Consider the following 21,541-nt stretch of genomic DNA (forward strand, 5'->3'; position numbering starts at 1 on the left):
AAACAGTCAGCCTCAGTATCTGGTTTAAAATGAATGAATCTGATAATCATGTGTGTATGCTGATGCCAAAAGTGAGATGGTCTCAATTCAAAGCTATAGTTCGATGTTGTGTATTATACGATATACATTGTGCTGGGAAGAAGCAGTTTTTACGAGATGAATAAAATACTCCATTTACACGAGTCGGTTGTAAATCTCGACAAGTTGGCAAGCTTGCTGGTTAATGAAATCTAAAGCGATCTGATAGCCGTTTGACCACTATTGAATCACTTTAATCGAGATGCACTATCATATACTGAGACTGATTGAACCCTCGAATCTGATGCTCAATTAATTGGCTTGATTGTTTCCACATCCAATATCTTTATTAGGGTTAGAGTTGGATTTATTGGGCAAGCATCTAATCGTGCCTATGGAATTGATCAATCATCAACATGTTTACTAACTAGCTTGCTTTTTACGTGAAAAGATTGCATGTTGAATGGCTTTTCCTTCCATGGTTATAAGCTGTTGAGCTGCCCATTTCTTCAAAACACATCTGGCTATATAGTTTGTCCACTCTTGTAACTAGAAATAGCTAGAAATTAGTAACGATCTGATGAATAGCACTAGTAACTATTGATACGTCCCAAGTTAAACTACTTACTGCAAATGTGCTGGAGAACTGGATAAATAAAGTATTATCCAAAAGTCTCATTACACAGATATTTTTCATGCCATTCGAATAGACTTTATAACTTTCAATCTCGAGCAACTGAGAGAGTTGGATATATTGTGATGTCTACATAAAAAGGCCAAATGATGTATTTAATCAAACCGTGTTAGCTATTGCTTCACTGAATGCAATCGCTGGTTTACAATATACATACATTTGTGTTGATAAAAGGTATGCACTTGACTACCATGATTGGGTCATTTAGTACATTAAATTGTACTTTTAGCCATCTGGGAAACACCGAGTCATTAAGTATATATCCTAACATCATCAACCTATAGTGAGTATATATTTCTGTGTATTATATAAGATACACCTTACCTTGAAACACGGAATAGGAAAGCTTGTGATATATATGCACATCTTTAGTGCTTAGTTTTGATATGGGTTCATCAACTTTAACAATCAACGAGTAATCAGAAGAGTCGGTACTATAAGATTGATATGATTTCAAATCACTTGTGTTTTCTAGCATTTCTCTCGATTTTTGTTTTCGCGACTTTGTCGCACTTTTATGATGGTTACGTTTTTTAAACATAGTGTAACGTTTGAACGCTGCCACCCAAATATATTTCATCAGCGGCCGTTCAACGATGAACGCGTGCACTACCGTTGTTCCAACCAGGGACGATACCACCTCGAAATAGAATTGCAGTTGAATGGATTGGGTTGTGTAGCCTTGGCCAAGACATAATGCACCCAAAACAAGAATAATAATGATGGATGCAGCAGTTTGGTGGGTGTCGTTGAACTGCTGAGGAAGATTTCGATTAAGATATCCTAGTACGACAATCGAGATGGACATGACTACTATAGCGGTAATTATGATATATAATATCAATGATGTCTGCATTGTTGATGGAACACAAACCCACGTGTATCCCGATGTGTCTGGAACATATACACTGTTGCTAACAAATGGGAACATTACCGAAGTAACTCCAAGAAGCAGCTATATTAGAATGTCAGTATTTTGGCCATTAAATTATTTCAGATAAATCAAATAAACCACTTACCATGACAGGGATAACAACAATTAACGGCAAAAAAATAGCATGCCTTCCTTTGAATGATGTCAAAATGCAAGCAAAGGTGCTCCTTGACAAGGAAAAAATAGCCTGAAGTTGTGCACTCTGATAATACAGTTACAGTCAGGTTAAATGCTTTATCTATCGTATAGCTACATAAAGCGTTATTGATTTATGCAAGAAATTACCTTGGATAAAATGCATGACAGGATTATGGTAAGTCCGAGTGGGACTGGCCAAATACGCAATGCACATCCCAAAGGTTTGTCTTGACCGATAATAGTAAACGCGTTGAGTGGAATTATTGCCAGCCCAATCTGATACCACATTGTTAGACATTTATACATCAGTATACCAATCATACATGTAAACTTGATCATACTTACTGAAATAAAAAAATTCAACGGGACCGTTTGTTTAATAAATAAGTAGAGCACCGCTGACAATCCGAAATATACCGACCATAGTCCAGATAGCCCTGTAAACACGAGGCACAGGTTTAGCTGAAGGAAAAAATCAATTATAAGCTGATTGTATTACCTAGCATGATATCGGTAATTAAATTGGTTGAAGATACAAAGTCTTGGTATGCTGGCGGGAAGGCGGCAGGAGTATCACTATATGCGCGATCGCCCGACCTAATTAAGCCAAGCTTGTTAATCGTCTTTTTAACCCAATCCCATGTACCATGCATCCAAAAATCATGTAATTTACCAAAAATATGCCGAGGTATTTGGTGTGAAAGTATGAACGTCACTATTTGGGGAAATTTGATTGAATACTCCCACCGGGATAGTCGTATGAAAACTAGTTCCAAGTAATTGATACATGATTAATATTTCAACGCTTGGGTCGCCTTTTGGTGTAAATCCAATAAATTCGCTAACTGTTGGGTTGGACATGATTTGATTTACAATTTTACTGATGGTAATGTTTCCATCCACTAAACCACCAGCCAGTTCGACACCAGTTACGCCTTGTTCAACAATCGCTTGCTCGCAAGTATGTGCAAGCGTGTATGCTCCATCGTAGCTTTCTGTCAGATAGGATAAAGGATATGTATGGGTTCCAGGATCAGCATAGAATGTATTTGGTGGGTAATTTTGCACAGCTGGGTTTGTTTGTGAAAAGTTTAGTGTGCTGTAAAGATACTGCTCGTTGGTCAACGTGTAGTTGATGAATGCCTTGAAATTAACCATAAATTGTTGTATAAAGGATTCATTGAGGTATGGACCTTTTTTGTTGGTGAGCAAGGTGAGACCACGTAGAACTTGAGGGTTTAGTGGTGTATCTAGATATTCCACAAAATCGCCATTAATATATGCTATACCAATCATATGCCATTTGATATTATATTACCCCAACGACTAGAAGCACCCTGTTGATATGCAATGGATGCCTGAGTTGTTGTCCAAACTATTATTTTAAATAGAATTTTAAAAGCGTATTAGTTGTGCATCACATTGCATCAAATCAATACAACTAATGTTAATTCAAAATTACCATAATCTCGACCCCATATACCCGTTCTATTAGCCGCCATCATAACATCAATCAGATAATGACTCTCTGCATTGATAAGAAACACTCTTAAATTGGATGATTTGAGAAATTGAAACGAATCTTTTAGCTGAGTATAGTAATATTGCGATACTGCTGGATTATACTTTGAGAATCGGGTAGATGCGGAAATGTCAACTCCCTGGGTTGGAAAGTACTGAGTGCATATATCTTCAGTAAATGAAACGTCGATGGATGAAATCATGCCGATCTGTGTCCATCCATAATAGACATAATGGGCAGCCTGTGCTTTGATCCTTTGGCCCCAGGTTGTCACGTATCTCCAAAATTTCGGATAGCTATTTCTCAAGCATTAGCGAGTTGTGTTCAATGTAATTTAAAATAATAGATAACTAGATATATGGTCAGAACTTACATGGTTTTGTCACTGAGTGCATCTGCTCCAGCAATAATTGAAAATGCAAGAGCCTATACATGGAATAAATTCAGTATATGCAGGTTACCGACATTAATTTGAAGATATCTACCAAGCATCATAAATTCAGATGCGCTTGCGTGGTTAAATAGAAAAACTTACTTTGGGACAGGCTTGCATAACCAACTCCATCGTAATGTCCTGCAAATTAGAACCTATTAAAACCGGCTGATTAGGCGTGCATATTGACACTCCAAAATCGAATACGCTTGCTGGTGCAATAGTGGCATCAGGTATGACGCTTTTGTTCAAAATAATATTCACATCTTGCAAAATACTAGCATTTGAGTTGATTTCCCCCACAGCCATATGCATTCCTAACGAAACATGAATTAGTTTATATTCCTGGATATGAATTGAAACTGGTATCACAATGTATCAGGAAATACGCTATATATTTAGACTAACCAGCAAATGCTTGATCAGTTACTGGAACTCCAGTCTGAGTCAAATATGTGAAAAGAATAGTGTTGGATGTCTTGTTGTTTCCACGATTAGGATTGGCTGCTTGTGCTGTCAAGCAGAGTTGAGCATAAATACATATGCACGCCTTTAACGTGAAGCCCACCATCTGGATGGTAGTTCGGCAAGAAAGCTAAGTTTAAATTTACCACAGTAATTTAAAATAGAGATGTGGCCTCGAAAGGATTCTGCAGTATAAATGTAGATTCAAAAGTATATTTGTTAGAATATACTTTTGTAATGCTGTCACCTTGGTATTTGATGACATTTCAAATCAAATTATCCACATTGTTACTGTTGTAAATAGCTTGACTGTTTTAAAAACATTGAGGCCTTTAAACATGTGTATACAGGTTGAAATCAAATTGATGGGTACTGAAAAAGGTTTAAAGCAACTTTTCAATCTCAAAAATGCTTGCTAATATGGTCATTTTATTCCCTTTATTGTTTGAATACATGGCACTATTCTCCGTGTATTCGGCAACACGGTACATTTAAGTATAGTATCGGCAATATCTGGCATGTTTAACCCGAGTCAGAGCTGATGGCTATTGAATAGCAAAAGTATGTCGACTTACTGATAGTTGAGCCCCAAACTCCAAGTCTATAGCATACTAAGTATTCTATATCATAATTTACAAGCTTTATTGAAAAGAATCTCGCAAACAGTGGTGACAGTTGAAAACAAGCAATGAGAACGCAAAAATATTTATTGTACTTCAACCCAACTCTGCCATGTTTTGAAATCATTTTGATAACATAAGCAACATCATTTCAAAACAAGAGTCCTTTGTAAAATTGCACGATTACTTCAGATTAGCATAAACTCTAGATGGGATATTGAACTCGCGTCAGAAAAAGACCAACACCAAGCTCAGCAAGCTGTCGCCGCTAGACCAAATGAGCGACTGTCCTATATTTAATTGAGACGAGCAGAATGTTATTCAATAAACTGACCGTGTCAACAACTCAGATTATCGTCGCAGCACAGGACACATGGGCGATAGGGGATCCTGTCATTCAAATCAACAATCTACCGATATTCGCAAAGCAACACCACCAAACAAAAATAGCCCCTGACCATATACGAAAGTGTGGTTGAATGTATTTTACACAAACATTTCAAACACAACATCGAACTATAGCTTTGAATTGAGACTATTTCACTTTTGGCATCAGCATACACACATGATTATCAGATTCATTCATTTTAAACCAGATACTGAGGCTGACTGTTTCAAGGTCAAACTTTGTTTTTAATCTCGAATGCGTTTGCGTTCTAGTTCAACAGAACAGTTTTAAACATGCAGCAGTTGTTTCCATGTCATAGTATTTGTATGAAAACAGAATTGAAGATGGCAACCATGACGTGAATATTTAGTGAGCACAAATTGTCCAGTAAATTACCGATTATTTCAAGATTGGCTGTTTGTGGATTTTGACATCTTTACTTTCATTTTACGTAAATACGGCAGTAAAATGACCAACTGGGAAGAACTCTGGAAAGTCAATAACATCCGATGGGATCAGGGAGATGTGACACCTGCCATTACCCAGTTTCTGGCTGAAACTCCTACTCCTTTGGGGGAATCTGTTATTGTTCCTGGTTGTGGAATGGGCTACGATGTTCTTGCTTTTGCAAAAGCTGGCTACAAGTCATCTCTTGGGTAAGTGTATAGTTGGCTATATCTTGATTTGTAATCAAATAGATCAACTGCTGTTCGGTATTAACACATTTCAACAGACTAGATATGGCACCCACGTCTACTGCGCAAGCTAAAGCCCATGCCGCTAAAGATGATCATCCACTTGTGGCGAATGCCCATTTCGAGACTGGCGACTTTTTCGAGATCAAAAACCGACAGTTTGATCTACTTTTTGATTATACGTTTGCATGTGCGATCGAGCCCTCACTGAGAGATGCATGGGCTGCTCAAGTCGCTGCATTGATCAAACCAGGTGGTTATGCTTTGATACTCATGTTTCCACTTCGTGACAGCGAAGGCGGTCCACCATACAAATGGTCGGTAATGGAGTACAGTAAGTACCTGGAACCCAACTTTGAGGTTGTTTACATCAAAGAGTGTGGTGGCCAAGAGGATCGCAAGGCAATTCAGCGTATCAGCTTGTGGAAGCGTAGATCTACTACATTCAACCTTTAGTTGGCAGGCTTACAGTTTCATTTTGACAATAAAAACAATTGTTTTAAACAAATAGCAAAGTTTTATTATTTATAGTCATATTCGTGTAAAATGAAGCAACTAGATAAAGATGACCATCTCATGGAACGATAACTCCCAAGATTGGCTTCTTGAACTAGAGCGTGATCGTATCTGAGATTAGAAACAAGACGAGTTTGACATCAAATTCAAACACTGGATTATAATGTGACTGCCAAAAGAGAATTCCAGTTCAAAACTACAGTCAGATTCATGATGGACGCTAAAGTCAATTTGTAGGAAAACGAATATTTAACCGCTGCTGATTCCAAAGCGAAATAGAAATCGCTGCAAGAGTGTTCTGTTCTGCGTGAATACAGCGGATTCATGCGACTACATATGCATGCTGGAATATCTAGTGTGCTGATTGTTACTATCAATCTTTTATATGTCGCTGCAACTTCATCTTCCAGCTCGGCTTCTCCTCCAATCCATGTCTGGCTTAAAACTGTAGATGAATGGTCTGCACCTCCGTTTGCTCTCGAAGTCATGTAAGATCTTGGCCATCAACAGTCCATTAATTCCACCACAATCCTTGTACTAGACTTGCTTTCTACTCATACTGTTTCTATATGCGACCAATGTCTAACCACCATACTTTATTCGATTCAACTTGGTTCAAATAGCGAGTTTGCAGCAGAGGAAGTCCAAGATTCTGTATTCCCATTGTTGTCGTTGATGGCCAAGAATGACTTGTTGGATGCATCAAAGAAACCCAAGCAGATTTATGATGCTCTTTTCAGCTCTCAAACAGCTTCAGCACCAATCATTCAGCGCTTTTTATCTTCTCATGCATCGCTAGGTTTGGCTAAACTGTCACTCGCCATTCACAGTTCGGCACCACGTATCCAGGCACACTATCGCTTTTATTTGCAGACAATCGTTCCGTCACTTTCAAAACATAAAGACTTTGATCCGTCGTGTCCTGTGTGGGTTTATTGGAATGGTCGTCAGATCTGTGATGTGGGAGCTATTGATACTTTATTTGAATCTTCACTGAATTCCAGCAACTCTGATTACACTGTACTGCCATTCGATCATACCTACCAGAAGCATAATTCTCCAAGTCTAGTTGCAATTATATACGCAGATGTATTGTCATCTGAATTTAAACCTATGCTTTCAGCTTTCATGAATGCAGCTGAAAACCATCCACTGCAGCTCGTGCTAAGATACAAACCCTCGACTTTTGCAAAACAGCCACTGTTCCTTTCAGGGTATGGTGTTGAATTGGCCATCAAAAACACAGAGTATAAAGTGGAAGATGATCGTACATTGAATTCTGATACAATCGAGACGTTTGATGGTGACTTGGTATCCACCAGCACATCCGAAGATGCGTTTCTGTTTGAAGCCATTCCTATAATCAAGTCGTTGACCAAAGAAGATATCTATGATATAGGTATCAGAACAGCTAGCTATATTGCCCAATCAGCCACTCCATTGGATACGCTCGTCCTGGTGACACAAAATTTCCCAAAATATGCGCATATCTTGGCAAGTTATCATATAGACGATGAGGTGCGCGAAACAACAAAAAAAGTAATGCAAATATCTACGGCTCCCAACCAACTCTACCTTAATGGTCACACTGTAGACTTGTCTCGGATCGATACATTTGAGCTATTTCGTATGATTCGCAAAGAATCTAAGATCATGGGTAAACTTCGCCAGTTGGGCTGGACAACTGCTCAAGCTATTGAGCTTCTTTCTGCTCCGTTGTTAGAATCATTGGATCGGTCATGGGGAGAGTGCTTTGATACTCGTTTTGAAAGCATAATCTGGCTTAGCGATGTAGAAAAAGATAGTAGATTTAGCTTTCTCCCTGCATCTATTAGAGATATTATGCGTCCAACCTACCCCGGGCAACTCAAGTACGTACGTAAAAACCTATTGACTACAGTACTGATGTTGGATCTGACCAAGTCAAGCCACATTACAGTTGCTACCACAGTGTTTGGATTCATTGAAGCCACAACACCATTGAAGTTTGGTATTGTGCCTTTAGTCAATGATGAGCACGGGGAGCATCCTTGCAATATGATTGCCATGATATTTTATCGGTTTAAAGAAAGCGGTCGTAAAAAGCATATTAAAAGTATGATTGAGATGCTCGCCAAGTTTGCAGAAACAGAGGAGGGCGTGACGGCTTCTGTTGTCAAATCCATCTTTTCTAAAATCACAAACAAGGAATATAGCGAGATATTTGGAGAGCCAAGTGAGAAAACCAAAGTGCTATTGAAGGATTTGTTTGCCTATTCCGAGCGTTTGGGTGTTACACGGTCTGATGGTGCGATTTTTTCCAATGGCAAATACATTGAAACCAATGGATTGTGGCAAAAAACACTCGTGGAAACCTACTTTTCCATGGTCGAATACCTGACAAAGGCTGTTTACTCTGGTCAAGTTGATGACAACACAAATTTGTGGGGGCATTTTATGACTCTAGATAATGTGTTTCGTAAACGAAATGCTCTAGTGTTTCCTTCATCCAAACAAGCTATTAGTCTGGTCAACTGGCTCGAGTATTCTGCATCTAAAGTGTTTGATACGTTACCATGGATGTATCGTTCTGCTGATGCCGAGTTTGCCGAGATTTCTTTGATTGTAGTCGGTGATTTTTCTACACCACCCGGTCTTGATTTTGCATTAGCTGCGGTAAACTCGGTTGCTGCTAACGATCATCCTGTTCGAGTAGCATTTCTTCATAATGGTTCTACCGACTCAAAGGATACAGAAGTGTTTATTGATGAGGCGGCATTCCATATTCTGCAATTATCAACTTCAAAAGAAGGTTCAACTCCTATTGAAGCGCTCAAAGCAGCGGCTACAAATAGTGACAAGTTTGAAAGAACCTCGGAATCTTCAGAATTTAACACCTTGCGGCACGAGGGATTGGCTGCTGTTGTTGCAGCTACTAAACTTTTACCTGGGGAATATGCTGTCATTGCCAACACCAGAGTGATTTCCCATATTCCCGTATCTCGTCTTTTTGACCAGCATGATTTTGAATCGCTTCTTTCATTTGAATCGCAGAACCGGGCAAGCCAAATGACCAAACTGATTGCTTCGCTTCGCGACAAAGACCTTTCTCCTGCGGAACTGTCCAATCTTCATTTCAAGTCGCAGTCACTTGTTATTGCTGCCAATACTGCAACAAAAACTCCACAGCATGAGGCTACTTCTATCAAGCGTGTCTCTTCATCAAAGTTTGCAGCTATACGTAATGCACCTGGTACATTCTCTACTAGTGGGTTTGATGAAGCTACTATTCATTTCACAGCTATAATCGATCCTATATCTAATGTGGGACAAAAGTTGGCAAGTGTATTGGCAGGATTTAGCAAAGTGGATGGTGTGGCTATTGAGGTGTTTTTAAACCCGCAGTATCATGCGGATTTGGAAAAACTGCCATTGTTTCGTTTTTATCGCTATGTGCTAAGATCTGAACCAGAATTTGATACCCAAGGCAATCTTGCCCCCGTTGGAGCAAGTTTCGATCGTATACCAGCCGCTCCTCTGCTTACTCTTGGTATGGATGTAGTAGGTGCGTGGCTAGTTCGACCCACAAAGTCCATTCACGATCTCGACAATATCAAGTTATCGTCATTGCCTCATTTTCCTCGTGCTGTAGGTATTGAGGCTGATTTTGTTCTTCAAAGTATTCTTGTTGAAGGGCATGCTACTGATATACATTCGGGTGGTTCGCCTCGTGGACTCCAATTTGTTCTTGGTTCTGAGACTGATCCTAATATGGTGGATACGATCACCATGGCTAATTTGGGATATTTGCAGCTTAAAGCAAATCCTGGTGTATGGCACTTGCGTATTCGTGAAGGCCGATCGCGCACTATTTACAACATGGATTCGTTGAGCTACATGTCGTCCAACGGCACTTTTGTGGAAAGTTCGAAACTTGGTGATGATGGAGCACTGGTCGTGGTAGACACATTTGAAGGTGTGACAGTGTTTCCCAACGTAAATGTTCGGCCTGGCATGGCAGGCAAAGACGTATTGGCTGATTCTGACCAAGCCAAGCCTGGGTTTTGGAACACGGTCAAACAAGGCGTAAAAGAAGTTTTTGGTGGTGGTATTTCCACATTGGAAACCATCAACGTTTTTTCAGTAGCCTCAGGCCACCTCTACGAACGCTTTCTTTCCATCATGATGCTAAGCGTAAAACGTCAAACCAAAAACCCTGTCAAGTTTTGGCTGATTGAGAACTTTTTATCTCCTTCATTTATGGAATTTCTTCCATATTTGGCTAAAATGCACAAGTTTGATTACGAATTGGTCACATACAAGTGGCCAAAATGGCTTCGCGAGCAAACAGAGAAACAGCGAATCATTTGGGGATACAAAATCCTATTTTTAGATGTGCTGTTTCCGCTTAAAATTGACAAGGTGATTTTTGTTGATGCTGATCAGGTTGTTCGAGCCGATTTGAAAGAGTTGGTTGATTTGGATCTGCATGGTGCTGTATATGGGTATACACCATTTTGTAGTGATCGAACTGAAATGGATGGATTTAGATTTTGGAATCAAGGTTTTTGGCAAGGTCATTTGCGTGGTAGACCCTATCATATTAGTGCACTTTACGTGATTGACTTGGTTCGATTCAGAGGAGTAGCTGCGGGTGATCGACTTAGACAGCAATACCACACGCTTAGTGCAGATCCCGATTCCTTGGCCAATCTTGACCAGGATCTCCCCAACAGCATGATTCATCACATTCCAATGTACTCGTTGCCACAGGAATGGCTGTGGTGTGAGACCTGGTGTAGCGACGAGTCTCTCAAAAAAGCCAAAACGATTGATTTGTGTAATAACCCGATGACTAAAGAGCCAAAGCTGGAACGTGCCCGTCGCATTCTTCCAGAATGGGAGGGATTGGATCAGCAAGTGCATGCAACACGCGCCGAGTTTGATGCAGCAAGACAAGCTGCAGCAAAATTGACAGTTGTAAAAGCCAATGACGGTTCTGATCGTGATGAGTTGTAGGACGGTTCAAGTTGTGAAAGTCTGGAGCTTATTTCGAATAAAAAGATGTTTAAATTTACGAATCTGCTTTACACAATTTTAAGGAGTCGATCGATACTGTTTTTATTATTGGATACTCTCTTGATCGAGTTTGTCGTAGTAGTGAATATACATATTGTCATTGAGTCTACTTAGTTTGTATTGAGCTGAACACGCATATCAAATATAGATGCAGCCATGTCAGATGATCGATGCAATAGGTATGAATCTTCATCTGTAACAGCTCGCATAAACGTATGCTTATGCTGCTGGCTTGATGGGTTCATTTCACCCATATGTAATGCAGATGGGTTTCCAACATGTGGACCTGGACGATCAGCACGAAACTGTGGCATTCGGCCTTTGGCTAAAGAACTATCCGCTTCAAGATCTAAGTTTCATTGAATCAGTACAAGGTTAAACTCGTGTTGGTTCATGCATGAAGCATGATATACGAATGGAATGCTATATCCAGAGAACCCCAACTTGCCTGCTGCACCAGCATTGGTCTGGCTTCGTATGGCATACTTGTAGGGTTTGAAAGGTACTCCAGCAGGCTCTCGAGACACAAAGTGTGTATGTGAAGCAGGAAATCCGGTAGATTTGCTTTGAGTCATACTAAGCTGCTCATACATGGACATCTTTGCAGGTTGCTGCAGCATAGCAGTGATGGAGAGTTGAAGCTTTATTGCAGTCTGTTTAAAAGTCAATTAAATCCCGTGATTTGACGTGACCTGATTTATGCCGAATCTTCAGTGCAAACGTTTCGACATTTCTGCATATTCTTATTTGAAGGAATCAATTCAAGACTTGCATAAAAACTGTTAAAATGGGTGCTGCTCCTGAAATCCAAGTAAGCATAATTTTGATGGTTTAATTATCAAACTGGCATGAATTCGAAATGCATTGAATCCTGTTAACTTGCTGACATGTCAATGGCATGCAACTCACTATTGTTGTTCAACATATTCTACTCTAGGACATTAAACTGGCCGACCAGCATTTGGTAATATCAATTGGATTTTAAACAGAATCATTGAATTTGAAGGTGTTTTCCGATATGGATGGATGCCAGGGGTGAAGAGCATAAAGCATATTTGATGCTTATTCTTATGTCTGTATCTAGAGTCATGACATTTCATTTTTTTCAGACGTGAGGGATTATATGCGAGAGCGTGCCGATCTGGAGCGGGAGTGCAGCAAACGCCTCGAAGCCCTTGCAAAGAAATACGAAATACGAAGAGATAAACTAGATTCCAAACGCAGTAGTTTGTTGGTTTCTGTCGGTATTCCTTCTAATTCAGAGTCTGGCCCTTCTTCCGGATCTAACACAAATTTGGCAACGGGTGAACCCGTTTCGGAAATGGTAGTTCATGGCGATTCGGCAATTTCACTGATTGAATCCAGGTGCAAAGTATATCTTGCTTGACGTAGCCGATACGTTTAAATTCGAACAGATTGATCTCATACTTACTGACTGTATTGAATGCTCTTTTATTTCAAACTACCTAAATTTGACTACTGTGTCTATGGCATGTGATACTTGCAAACTATTTGCTAGCAGTACAAGTCGATCTTGCTGGAGCTCAATTTTGCGCGAAACAACACAGTCGGCTAAACGGCATGCATCTTTAGCCGACTCACTTCATAATGATATAGCTGAGCAGTTAAAGGCACTCGGCAATCGTAGAGATGAATCTAGAAAAAAGGTATACTACACTTTTCAGAGTTTCTAGCTAATGAATTTGAAGAGTATATTGAATTGACTCAACGAGTCAGCTGCTAAACTTCAATTAATAGCAAGCTTGACTAACCGCTGTAAATTTCCATACTTGTAGTATATCGTATTTTCCCAGCGACTGATTTTTGAGCGAGAAAAGATGGAAAACGAGATTGAAAAGGCTAAATACAAGTATTTTGAATCGTGCGATATGGTGGATAGCTCAAAAGCTAAACATGAACGTGGCATTGATGAAAAATCTAAAGAAAAGCTTAAACGTGCTTGGCATCAAGAAATCCTTGACATGAATAATGCAAAGGTTGGCAATCAGTAGACTTTCTATATTTATATTTAGACTAACTGATACTTGTTTGAATATATTGACAGAATCTCTATTTACTTGCAATCAAGAGTGCAAATGCCGCCAAAGCAAAGCACTATGAGCAGGATATTCCTGAATTACTGGACGGTATGCGCGACTTGGGGCGATTGGTTGTGTTGAGTGTCAAGCAGATTTGGCAAAAGTACATGACACTGCGGGAAGAGACCACTGAGGCTTCTCTTTCGGATATACATGCAACTCAAAATGTCGTAGCCGCTATTAACCCTGTTTGTGACAGTAGAGTGTATGATGCAACTCGACAAAAGTCAATTCCAAGGCCACCCGACTTTGTATTTATGCCATGTAGTTTCTGGATTGATGCGGTATGCTTATATTAATAATTTTGTCTATTTTAAATGCACGTTGGCATGAATTGATTAAATAGTGCTTAGAGCTACTAAGCTGACACATACTGGTGCTTTCTAATAACACTCAATGAACTTTAAAAATGCATTACTTGTAGGGCGAGATTGTTACCGACGAGTTCTGTGTGATATTTTTGCGAAATAAGTTGGCCAAGATCCGTCAGGAATTGACTGCAACTGACCATGACATTTCTGTAGAAAAAAAAGGGATTGCTGGCATGGAGAATTTATTGAAAGTATACACGGCCAATCCTCAGCAAGGAAATGCTGACGATATTTACGAAAATTTGCTAGAATCCAATCGAGGATTGGTTCTGGTACATACTCTCAAATGTAAACTCGAAACACAGATCAAGGCGATTGTTGATTCGGTTGGAGGTGAATACTGGAATTTTCGGATTATTTTTAATCAGCCTGTGCTAACTGCTATATTGTTTGAATTTTAGAATTTCCGTCAGGAAGCAAGGTGCATAATTTTAAAAATATCTCTTTTGCAATTCCAACACCATGTGACGTTTGCCAGCAAACAGTTTGGGGAGTTACCAAATCCGGCATCTCTTGTCGGGGTGAGATAAACTACAAACCAACCGCTATCTATATTGTGTTCTATCACTGACATTATTTTTTTGTGTTTATGCTTTTATATTGTTTACTTTGTTCTACCTAGATTGGTAAGTGACATGTATAAACTATTGAAAAGTATAATGATCCAAGTGGTTTACTGACTATTGGTTCATATTTACTGTCAAATTTAGCTCATTCAATGCACATTTAAAATGCGAACTCAAGATTTCGCCAACTTGTCCTGGAATCAAAGGTACTCCAAAGATTCGTCGTGTAATTTCGAGTCCCAGCAGGCCTGCTTCGTTGATGCCTCAGCAACTTTCCTCTGCAAAATCGTCGCCTATTTACTCTGCAACCCAAGCAACTCTCCCATTGTCATATACTCATACCAACACTGTGACTGCAAGTGCGCCAAACATTGCCACTGGGTTATCAACACGTAGTTCAGCCTATTCCAATCAAAGTAATTTGCGCTGATTAAACTCGTAATATTGATATATCTTTTACTAATATATGTACTAATTTTTTAGGCTCGCAAGATTTCCATCATTCTGAATCTAATCTCAAGACACAGGCTGGGTCAAGCCTCGAAACTACTATGATTGCTAATGTTATTCCAGCCAGAGTGCTTTACGATTACATTGCGAGTAGCTCAGACGAAATCTCGATCCATCGTGACGAAGTTGTTTCAGTAATACAAGATGGTATAAGAATATAGTCGATCAATTATTTGTGCAAAACATTCATGTTATAGCTATTGTTACACCTATTTTTAATCACTAATACGATTGGATTGCATTGAAAATGGTAATAGACGATGGAAGTGGGTGGGCAACTGTATCTCGACACAATGTGCAAGGATTGGTTCCCGCCTCTTATATTGAAATAATTTCAACTTGCAAAGTGCCCTCTGCAGGTGCTCAAACATCCACTAATTATCACCAACAAACAACTTCAACTAATAATTTGGAAAGCAGAATGGAAAATATTGGTATCACAGCACCAGTTCCGCCACCAACTCGACCTCTGTCAGTTTCTGGAATGTCTAAATCCAGCAATCAGAATCCTTTTGAAATGGAAGGATATGACAATAGCAATCAAAGCGATGCCTATTCGATGCAGTCTCGTATGATCCCTTCCATCAAGTCAATAGTACGTACTTTTACCAATTTACTGTGCTAGAGCACGTTATTTTGTCAATATTTGTTAGGATTCATGCAATTGAGTTATTTTACTAACATCAATTAATGGATGTTTATCAGCTGGTTCTATTCGACTACATCAAGAATAGTCCCGATGAATTGACCATTTACTCTGGAGATACTGTCACCATACTTGAAGCAGGTATAAGCTATTCAAAGTGTACTGTCCTGATGTAGATTTTAACTAATCCGCCACTGTTTTAATCTACAACCCATTAGATGATGGATCTGGTTGGACAATGGTAAGACACTTGGTTTAAACTATCTGTGCATTTTACGACTGTAGACAAGTGATAGTATGCCATCCCAAATGGATAAATTTATTCTTGGTCACTGATTTCAAATTTGAATTGAAAATAGGTTCAACTAGATAAATCCCAGGGACTTGTTCCAACATCATATCTGCAACTCACATCGCAATAATATCTGGAACAGCATTGTAAATGGCTTTGTAAAATCGCTTGAATTCAAGTGGATCACCCTGAATAAATGCATATTCCAAATAAAAAATATTAAAAGTTTGATGAGCATTCACCACTCTCACAATAGTATATTAAGCATTCTTTACCTTGCTTTTACGAAATAGCACAATATGGCATTCGTCGGTAGCCCTTTGGATCGATATCTCTCCATGGAGCTGACACTTGCGTCTATCAACCGTGCTAAACACAATCTATATTTTAAACAAGAGCAGAGCATAAGTACACACCATGCGAATAAGCCAGTTCAAAACTATATTGATTACTTTGAGAAGCTTTTGGTGGATTTTATATGGTACCAAAAATTGTTGGAGTGTCTCGGATATCCTTGTAAATATAATCCCAGCATCTGAGCTACTGTAAAATCGTGTCATGCGATCGGATGGGAAAATGTTGACAATTTTCTTTTGGTGTATCTGGGACTAAACGTGAGCATAACAAGGTTTAGTTTGTTTACAAGAATTATAAAGTGCCGACATTGCATCTACATACCGCAGTGTCTGTAAATCGATTCAATGCTGGAGTAGGACTTTGGGATATGCCCATTCGCAATGGCTGAGAAAACGAGTTAATTCCTCCTGCAATATATTTAAATGAATCCAGAAAATCTGGAGAGTCGCCATCTACACGCATGTCCATAGGCTGCGAAAATGCGATCGCTCTAATTCGCAAAGTGTAAATTGTAATTAGTGAGCCGGTATTGATTTGAGATACAGTTTCAAACTTACGATAGTTGAGTTGTTTCAAGCATTTCTGCACTTGAAATGCCAAGCTTTTCTCGAAGTCTTTTTGCCAAAGCCGTTGGATTATTGCAACGGCCTATGATGGATTGCGTCAGTTGCAGAGTGATTAATGACAACTGTTTGTAGATGACCACTCAATGACAAAAATACATTTAATGACCTACCATCTGTCAATAAAATATTTTCCCTGAATTTGTATTCAAAAATCATGTTAGAAATCACAAGATGGAATATTAAAAAATACTATGCATAACGGCAATACTTTTCAAACCAGCTGTTGTGTTGGATATGCTCAAGCGTATATCGTTTTTGTGGATCAATTGTTAACAATCCACATATCAACTCTAGCGAGATTTTAAAAGTTAGATTCTATTGGCATGAATGTTGTAAAAATATACAATTGATACCTAAAACCTCGCTTGAAAAGGAGTTCCAAGGAGAGTAATCAAGATCATGAGGATACTGTTGATAATATAATTTAAACTCTGGATCTTTAAAAGTGGGCTCGCCCCATGGGGTATCTGCAGTAAGAATGTGTAGATCATAATTTATCAGTAAAATGAAGTCATCCCAGTTGCATACCATTTAATAATCCACACCAAACCAATGCTTACTTCCTGCTAGTAGTACATAGAGAATAATCCCAGATGACCAAATGTCAACTTGAGCACCGTCATATTTCATGGCATGAATCTCTGGGGCGACATATGGAGGCGTGCCGCACGGAGTCGTTAGTGTTCGGATGATATTTTTATGTTTAAATACAGTTGCTAAACCAAAATCTGATATTTTCAAGTTTCCTATCATTTAAAAGCATCATCATAAATATAGATGAATAAACGCAAATGCGATCAAGACAAATGCGCTCCAACATATTTACCTAAATCATCCAAGAGCATATTCTTGAGTTAAATCAACTGCAATTAGCTTTATGAAACCAGCTAGTCATACAGTATATCCACTATACGGCACACACATACTTCTGGTTTAAGATCGCGGTGGGATATTCCTCTAGTGTGCAAGTAATCCATGCCAGAAACAAGCTGATGAAAATATAAATGAGCCAAATCTTCATCAATTCCAACATCCGGCTCTAAATATAGTATAAATAGAGTCACACTGGTCAGCACTCTGCGTATCTATAACGTACCATTTTTCAACATGAAGATTTCAATTTGGGTTGGGTATCTCACGGATCAAATCAAATAGCTCTCCGGATGCAGCGTATTCCATGGCCAAATACACAAACGCATCATCCTCTCCAGTGGCAAATAGTTTGATGATGTTTTCATGCGAAACTGCTTCGTGAATCTTGACTTCTTTGCGAAGCATCATTAGATTGGCAGGTGCTCCAGTAGGTAGGAATTTGCTAGCGATCTTGACTGCAGCCAAGCTCATATCACTAGATTTAACAGCAAGACGAACCCTAAAGACCCAACAATACGAAATGGCATTTGTATCCAATGGATCGACACTAGAAATTAGCAAGCGGACATCATTTGAAGCCAAGCCATTGTTGATTACAAGCAGAAAATCATGTACGAAAAAGGCACACAATTCATGATAAATACATGCCTTCCCTGGGCACCCTCTCCAATAATATCTCCCAATTCATATCCCAGAATACTGTAGGGCTCAGATATCATCCAAACGGCAACTTGATGTAAGGAAAGCTTTGAAATCGCAAACTGCAGTTTACATGATCCAACTGATCGTGCTCGATCACAAGGTTCTTGACTGATTCTACTGGCTGAAGCTTGATGTAGATTCACTAGTGTTTACAAGCCTGTTATATTCAAAAATATTTGCCAAAAACCAATGCATTTTAAAATGAATCGATATGAATTAGATTCAGGAATCGTAAAAGCATTTTCCACCCTTCATTGATATTTCGCTGCTAATGTCTAGACTCGCATCACTACGCAAGAAATGTCCCGATAACATCAAGGAACGCATTCTTAAAGCACAGCAGCTGCAGTTTTTTGTTTTGCAAGAGCTAGGCCCAATGGCATTTGTTCTTAGCGATAATGGATCTAGTAAACGGCCAGCAGCCCAGCTTGTTCTGCCAGACGCGATAGATAATGATGGTGTTCATACTACAGACAGCGGTTTGCAAACCGATATTTCATGTCCAATAAAAACTGAAAATGCCTTGTCTCTGCAAGTACCAGACTCGTCAGTTACTTTTAAAAAGTTCAAGGTTGCTTTGGGATTTTCTCAAAAATGTTCGTGCAGTCAGCATATGCTAGGAAACGACCTTTGTGTGCATATTGTAAGAAAATCACATGCCTTGAACATATATAAACTAAATTCATCTTTTTTACAATCATATTTAAACTAACTGACCCAGAAAAGCTGTGGGTGATGCTTAAAATATTTCACATTGACCCAGACTGTGACATGATTTATCAAACGTCACTGACTGAGCGTGAAATCAGCGAAATGCTTCAAAATCGAAAGAATTTCATTTCATTGCGTCAGACATCAATTAAAACCATAAAGGATAAAAAGATGGCTTGCTCAGATGGAGCAAGCGAGGCTTTTTCAAACCTATCTTTAAAGCCCAAGGAATTGGAGCCACGACCTATTGAGCCTCATGATGTATGTGCCATTTGTCAGGAAGAATTACTCAGTCCAGCAACCCCACTAGCACATTGTAGATTTTCGTGCGGAAATAGCATTCATGTCAAATGCATGAAAATACTAATGGATCATCAAACAAAGGCACTTGGTATGGAGAAAATGGAATGTCCGGTAAGAGCGTGGGCTTGATCGTATTAAAACTGTATTGATCGGTTCTGCGCGACTGACAGCTTCAAGCGTGTTTAGCTTTGTAGAGGCAACTTTGGGCTTATTGAAGACCTCAAAGCAATCTTTTGCTCAACAAATGACAAGTTTGGGATTAGAAACCGACACAGGGCTGGAAAAGATTCAAGTTCATATATACATCATGGATCGTGCTGTAAAGAATGCAGCATATCACCAATATCTGGAAATCTTCATTTGTAAGTGATTTGTGAGCAATGTATGGATCCTCTATACAAGTTTCGCTTTTTGATCCAGTAATTAGCAATCACTAAAACATGATGTGTTGCTTAGGTGTACCATGTGTAGTGTAAGTGATTAGAATACACAGTTATATGAGATACTTTATTTTAGTATGAAATCTTGTCAAACTTGACACTTGTTTAAACATAGGATGTTCAACTTTGCGACAAGTGTTTCAAAACAGGCGCTCACAGGCAAGTGTGGTTAGAATCAAACTTCAGCTATATATCAATACTAAGCATGTCCACTAACCCGGTGTCAATTCACATAGCCAACATGCATTTAAACATAAAGCTAGTAAAATTAGCAAGTTGTTTCAATCAGAACGAGTTGTCGCGCCTATCCTTCCATCTAATATTGTTGCATCGTTAGAGCAACGTGAACTGGTAGAAAAAGATTACGAAATTCTATTGATATTGGATAAGCCTCAGCAACAGGGGTCTATTCCTTTACATATTATCAACTCGTTTCCATTGATTCAAATCAAAGGACCAAAAGATAAGGAGCGAGTAAGACTTGGAGAAGGAGCCGATGGAATGTGTGGTGTGTGTCAAGTTAAAATTGGATATGGCGAGCTTGTTCGACAAATCTCGTGTGGTCATGGATTTCATCAGCCCTGCATAGGTATGTTTACTTTCTACAATCACTTGCGGGAGATTTTGACACTAGATTAATTTCAACCCTCATACTGTCAATATATTTTTAGATCGATGGTTACTGCATCAGAGAACTGTATGTCCTAAATGTGGACTAGCTGCATATTACAATGTATCGAAAAGTGAAGAAAGGTTGGATGAAATGAGCCTAAAGCCAGATACAAGTGCACCAATATACAAAAGTGCCTTGTATGGTGCAAATGCTACGAATTCTTTAAAACCTACACGAAAATATCTTTCTGGAACAAAAAAATGCTCTAGAGGACTTTTAAGCATGAATACAAACAATCGAATGACTGTTTTACGCGACTCGGAGCATTCTGTAGGAGACTCTGATCTTAACTTGATGATCCTTGGATCCAATACAACCCACTCTGATAACAATAGTGTTAGATCTGTATCAATTCATCAGCTTGTACCAAAAGCGAATACAAAAATAAGTTTCAAGACACAGACTATATCAGCTAAAATGGACATCAGACAAACGAAAGCCAATACAGGCGATACTGCAAAAATCCAGCCCTTGTTGTCCATTACAAACGCAGCACCCACTCTCATTGTTGAAAGACATGCTAAAATTGAACTTGATCAACCGTCAATCTCAAAACCGGTCATTAGAAAAGCGCCGAAATTGTCAGAGGGTTCTTTTTTAGCCAATCTGCAGTCCCTGAGTGTCAATGGATCTCTGTATGGGTATGCCCAAGCTGCAGAACCTTTATATCCTAAACATTCAAACTCAAGTGCAAGTCAATCTATAGCTAATCCTGGTTTGCCAAGTTCTCCTGGTCAGCGCATTTTAGGGCCAAAAAGACGAAATATTCGCACATTTGAAATGCCAAGACTTACAAATCTTGATGTTCATGCCCAGTCACTACACCTTATTCCAAAATAAGTGCTAAACCTTAATTTAATGTATATGCTACTCTATGATTTTTATAATTAA

At 39.1% G+C, this 21,541-nt stretch overlaps 7 protein-coding genes across 7 annotated transcripts; 4 read left to right on the plus strand and 3 right to left on the minus strand.

The window, feature by feature from the left end:
* Positions 1-441: 441 nt before the first annotated feature.
* Positions 442-4,310, minus strand: BATDEDRAFT_85448 (uncharacterized protein; the record flags this gene model as incomplete). Its single annotated transcript, XM_006676263.1, has 14 exons — positions 442-567; positions 647-781; positions 870-976; positions 1,037-1,667; positions 1,732-1,848; positions 1,932-2,060; positions 2,130-2,221; positions 2,284-2,381; positions 2,458-3,034; positions 3,103-3,159; positions 3,247-3,602; positions 3,680-3,732; positions 3,842-4,056; positions 4,148-4,310. 14 exons carry the CDS (start codon positions 4,308-4,310, stop codon positions 442-444), a joined length of 2,856 nt encoding a protein of 951 aa, XP_006676326.1.
* A 1,370-nt stretch (positions 4,311-5,680) lies between these two features.
* On the plus strand, positions 5,681-6,409 carry BATDEDRAFT_84793 (uncharacterized protein; the record flags this gene model as incomplete). Its single annotated transcript, XM_006675969.1, has 2 exons — positions 5,681-5,868; positions 5,946-6,409. 2 exons carry the CDS (start codon positions 5,681-5,683, stop codon positions 6,361-6,363), a joined length of 606 nt encoding a protein of 201 aa, XP_006676032.1. The 3' UTR covers positions 6,364-6,409.
* Positions 6,410-6,759: 350 nt separating this feature from the next.
* BATDEDRAFT_18398 (uncharacterized protein) lies at positions 6,760-11,479 on the plus strand (the record flags this gene model as incomplete). The annotated part of the gene is made up of 2 exons (XM_006675110.1): positions 6,760-6,911; positions 7,047-11,479. 2 exons carry the CDS (start codon positions 6,760-6,762, stop codon positions 11,419-11,421), a joined length of 4,527 nt encoding a protein of 1,508 aa, XP_006675173.1. The 3' UTR covers positions 11,422-11,479.
* Positions 11,480-11,591: 112 nt separating this feature from the next.
* BATDEDRAFT_21781 (uncharacterized protein) lies at positions 11,592-12,080 on the minus strand (the record flags this gene model as incomplete). Its single annotated transcript, XM_006675317.1, has 2 exons — positions 11,592-11,830; positions 11,939-12,080. The coding sequence occupies 2 exons, from the start codon at positions 12,078-12,080 to the stop codon at positions 11,592-11,594; spliced, it is 381 nt and encodes a 126-aa protein (XP_006675380.1).
* Positions 12,081-15,972: 3,892 nt separating this feature from the next.
* BATDEDRAFT_31127 (uncharacterized protein) lies at positions 15,973-18,489 on the minus strand. Its single transcript, XM_006675587.1, has 13 exons — positions 18,470-18,489; positions 18,088-18,320; positions 17,875-17,987; positions 17,775-17,796; positions 17,509-17,694; positions 17,302-17,415; positions 17,157-17,238; positions 17,059-17,081; positions 16,880-16,970; positions 16,644-16,812; positions 16,418-16,573; positions 16,241-16,345; positions 15,973-16,153 (listed from the first exon to the last, which is right to left on the minus strand). Exons 2-13 carry the CDS (start codon positions 18,227-18,229, stop codon positions 16,082-16,084), a joined length of 1,275 nt encoding a protein of 424 aa, XP_006675650.1. The 5' UTR covers positions 18,230-18,320; positions 18,470-18,489; the 3' UTR covers positions 15,973-16,081.
* BATDEDRAFT_21784 (uncharacterized protein) lies at positions 18,466-19,666 on the plus strand (the record flags this gene model as incomplete). The annotated part of the gene is made up of 3 exons (XM_006675318.1): positions 18,466-18,557; positions 18,803-19,166; positions 19,250-19,666. 3 exons carry the CDS (start codon positions 18,466-18,468, stop codon positions 19,664-19,666), a joined length of 873 nt encoding a protein of 290 aa, XP_006675381.1.
* A 115-nt stretch (positions 19,667-19,781) lies between these two features.
* On the plus strand, positions 19,782-21,490 carry BATDEDRAFT_21785 (uncharacterized protein; the record flags this gene model as incomplete). Its single annotated transcript, XM_006675319.1, has 5 exons — positions 19,782-19,899; positions 19,994-20,009; positions 20,093-20,145; positions 20,237-20,566; positions 20,649-21,490. The coding sequence occupies 5 exons, from the start codon at positions 19,782-19,784 to the stop codon at positions 21,488-21,490; spliced, it is 1,359 nt and encodes a 452-aa protein (XP_006675382.1).
* Between the last annotated feature and the right edge of the window lie 51 nt (positions 21,491-21,541).

This window comes from Batrachochytrium dendrobatidis (assembly GCF_000203795.2).
Source record: "Batrachochytrium dendrobatidis JAM81 unplaced genomic scaffold BATDEscaffold_1, whole genome shotgun sequence".
Classification (NCBI taxonomy): domain Eukaryota; kingdom Fungi; phylum Chytridiomycota; class Chytridiomycetes; order Rhizophydiales; genus Batrachochytrium; species Batrachochytrium dendrobatidis.

Bases quoted from the DNA above. Each gene is read 5' to 3' on its own strand.
- BATDEDRAFT_31127 (XM_006675587.1), bottom strand. From the start codon at position 18,229: ATGATGCTTCGCAAAGAAGTCAAGATTCACGAAGCAGTTTCGCATGAA. The intron at 17,695-17,774 runs GTAAATATGTTG...TTTAAATGATAG, and splicing joins TATGCTCTTGGATGATTTAG to GAAACTTGAAAATATCAGAT. The intron at 17,082-17,156 runs GTATTGCCGTTA...ATACAAATTCAG, and splicing joins CACAACAGCTGGTTTGAAAA to GGAAAATATTTTATTGACAG.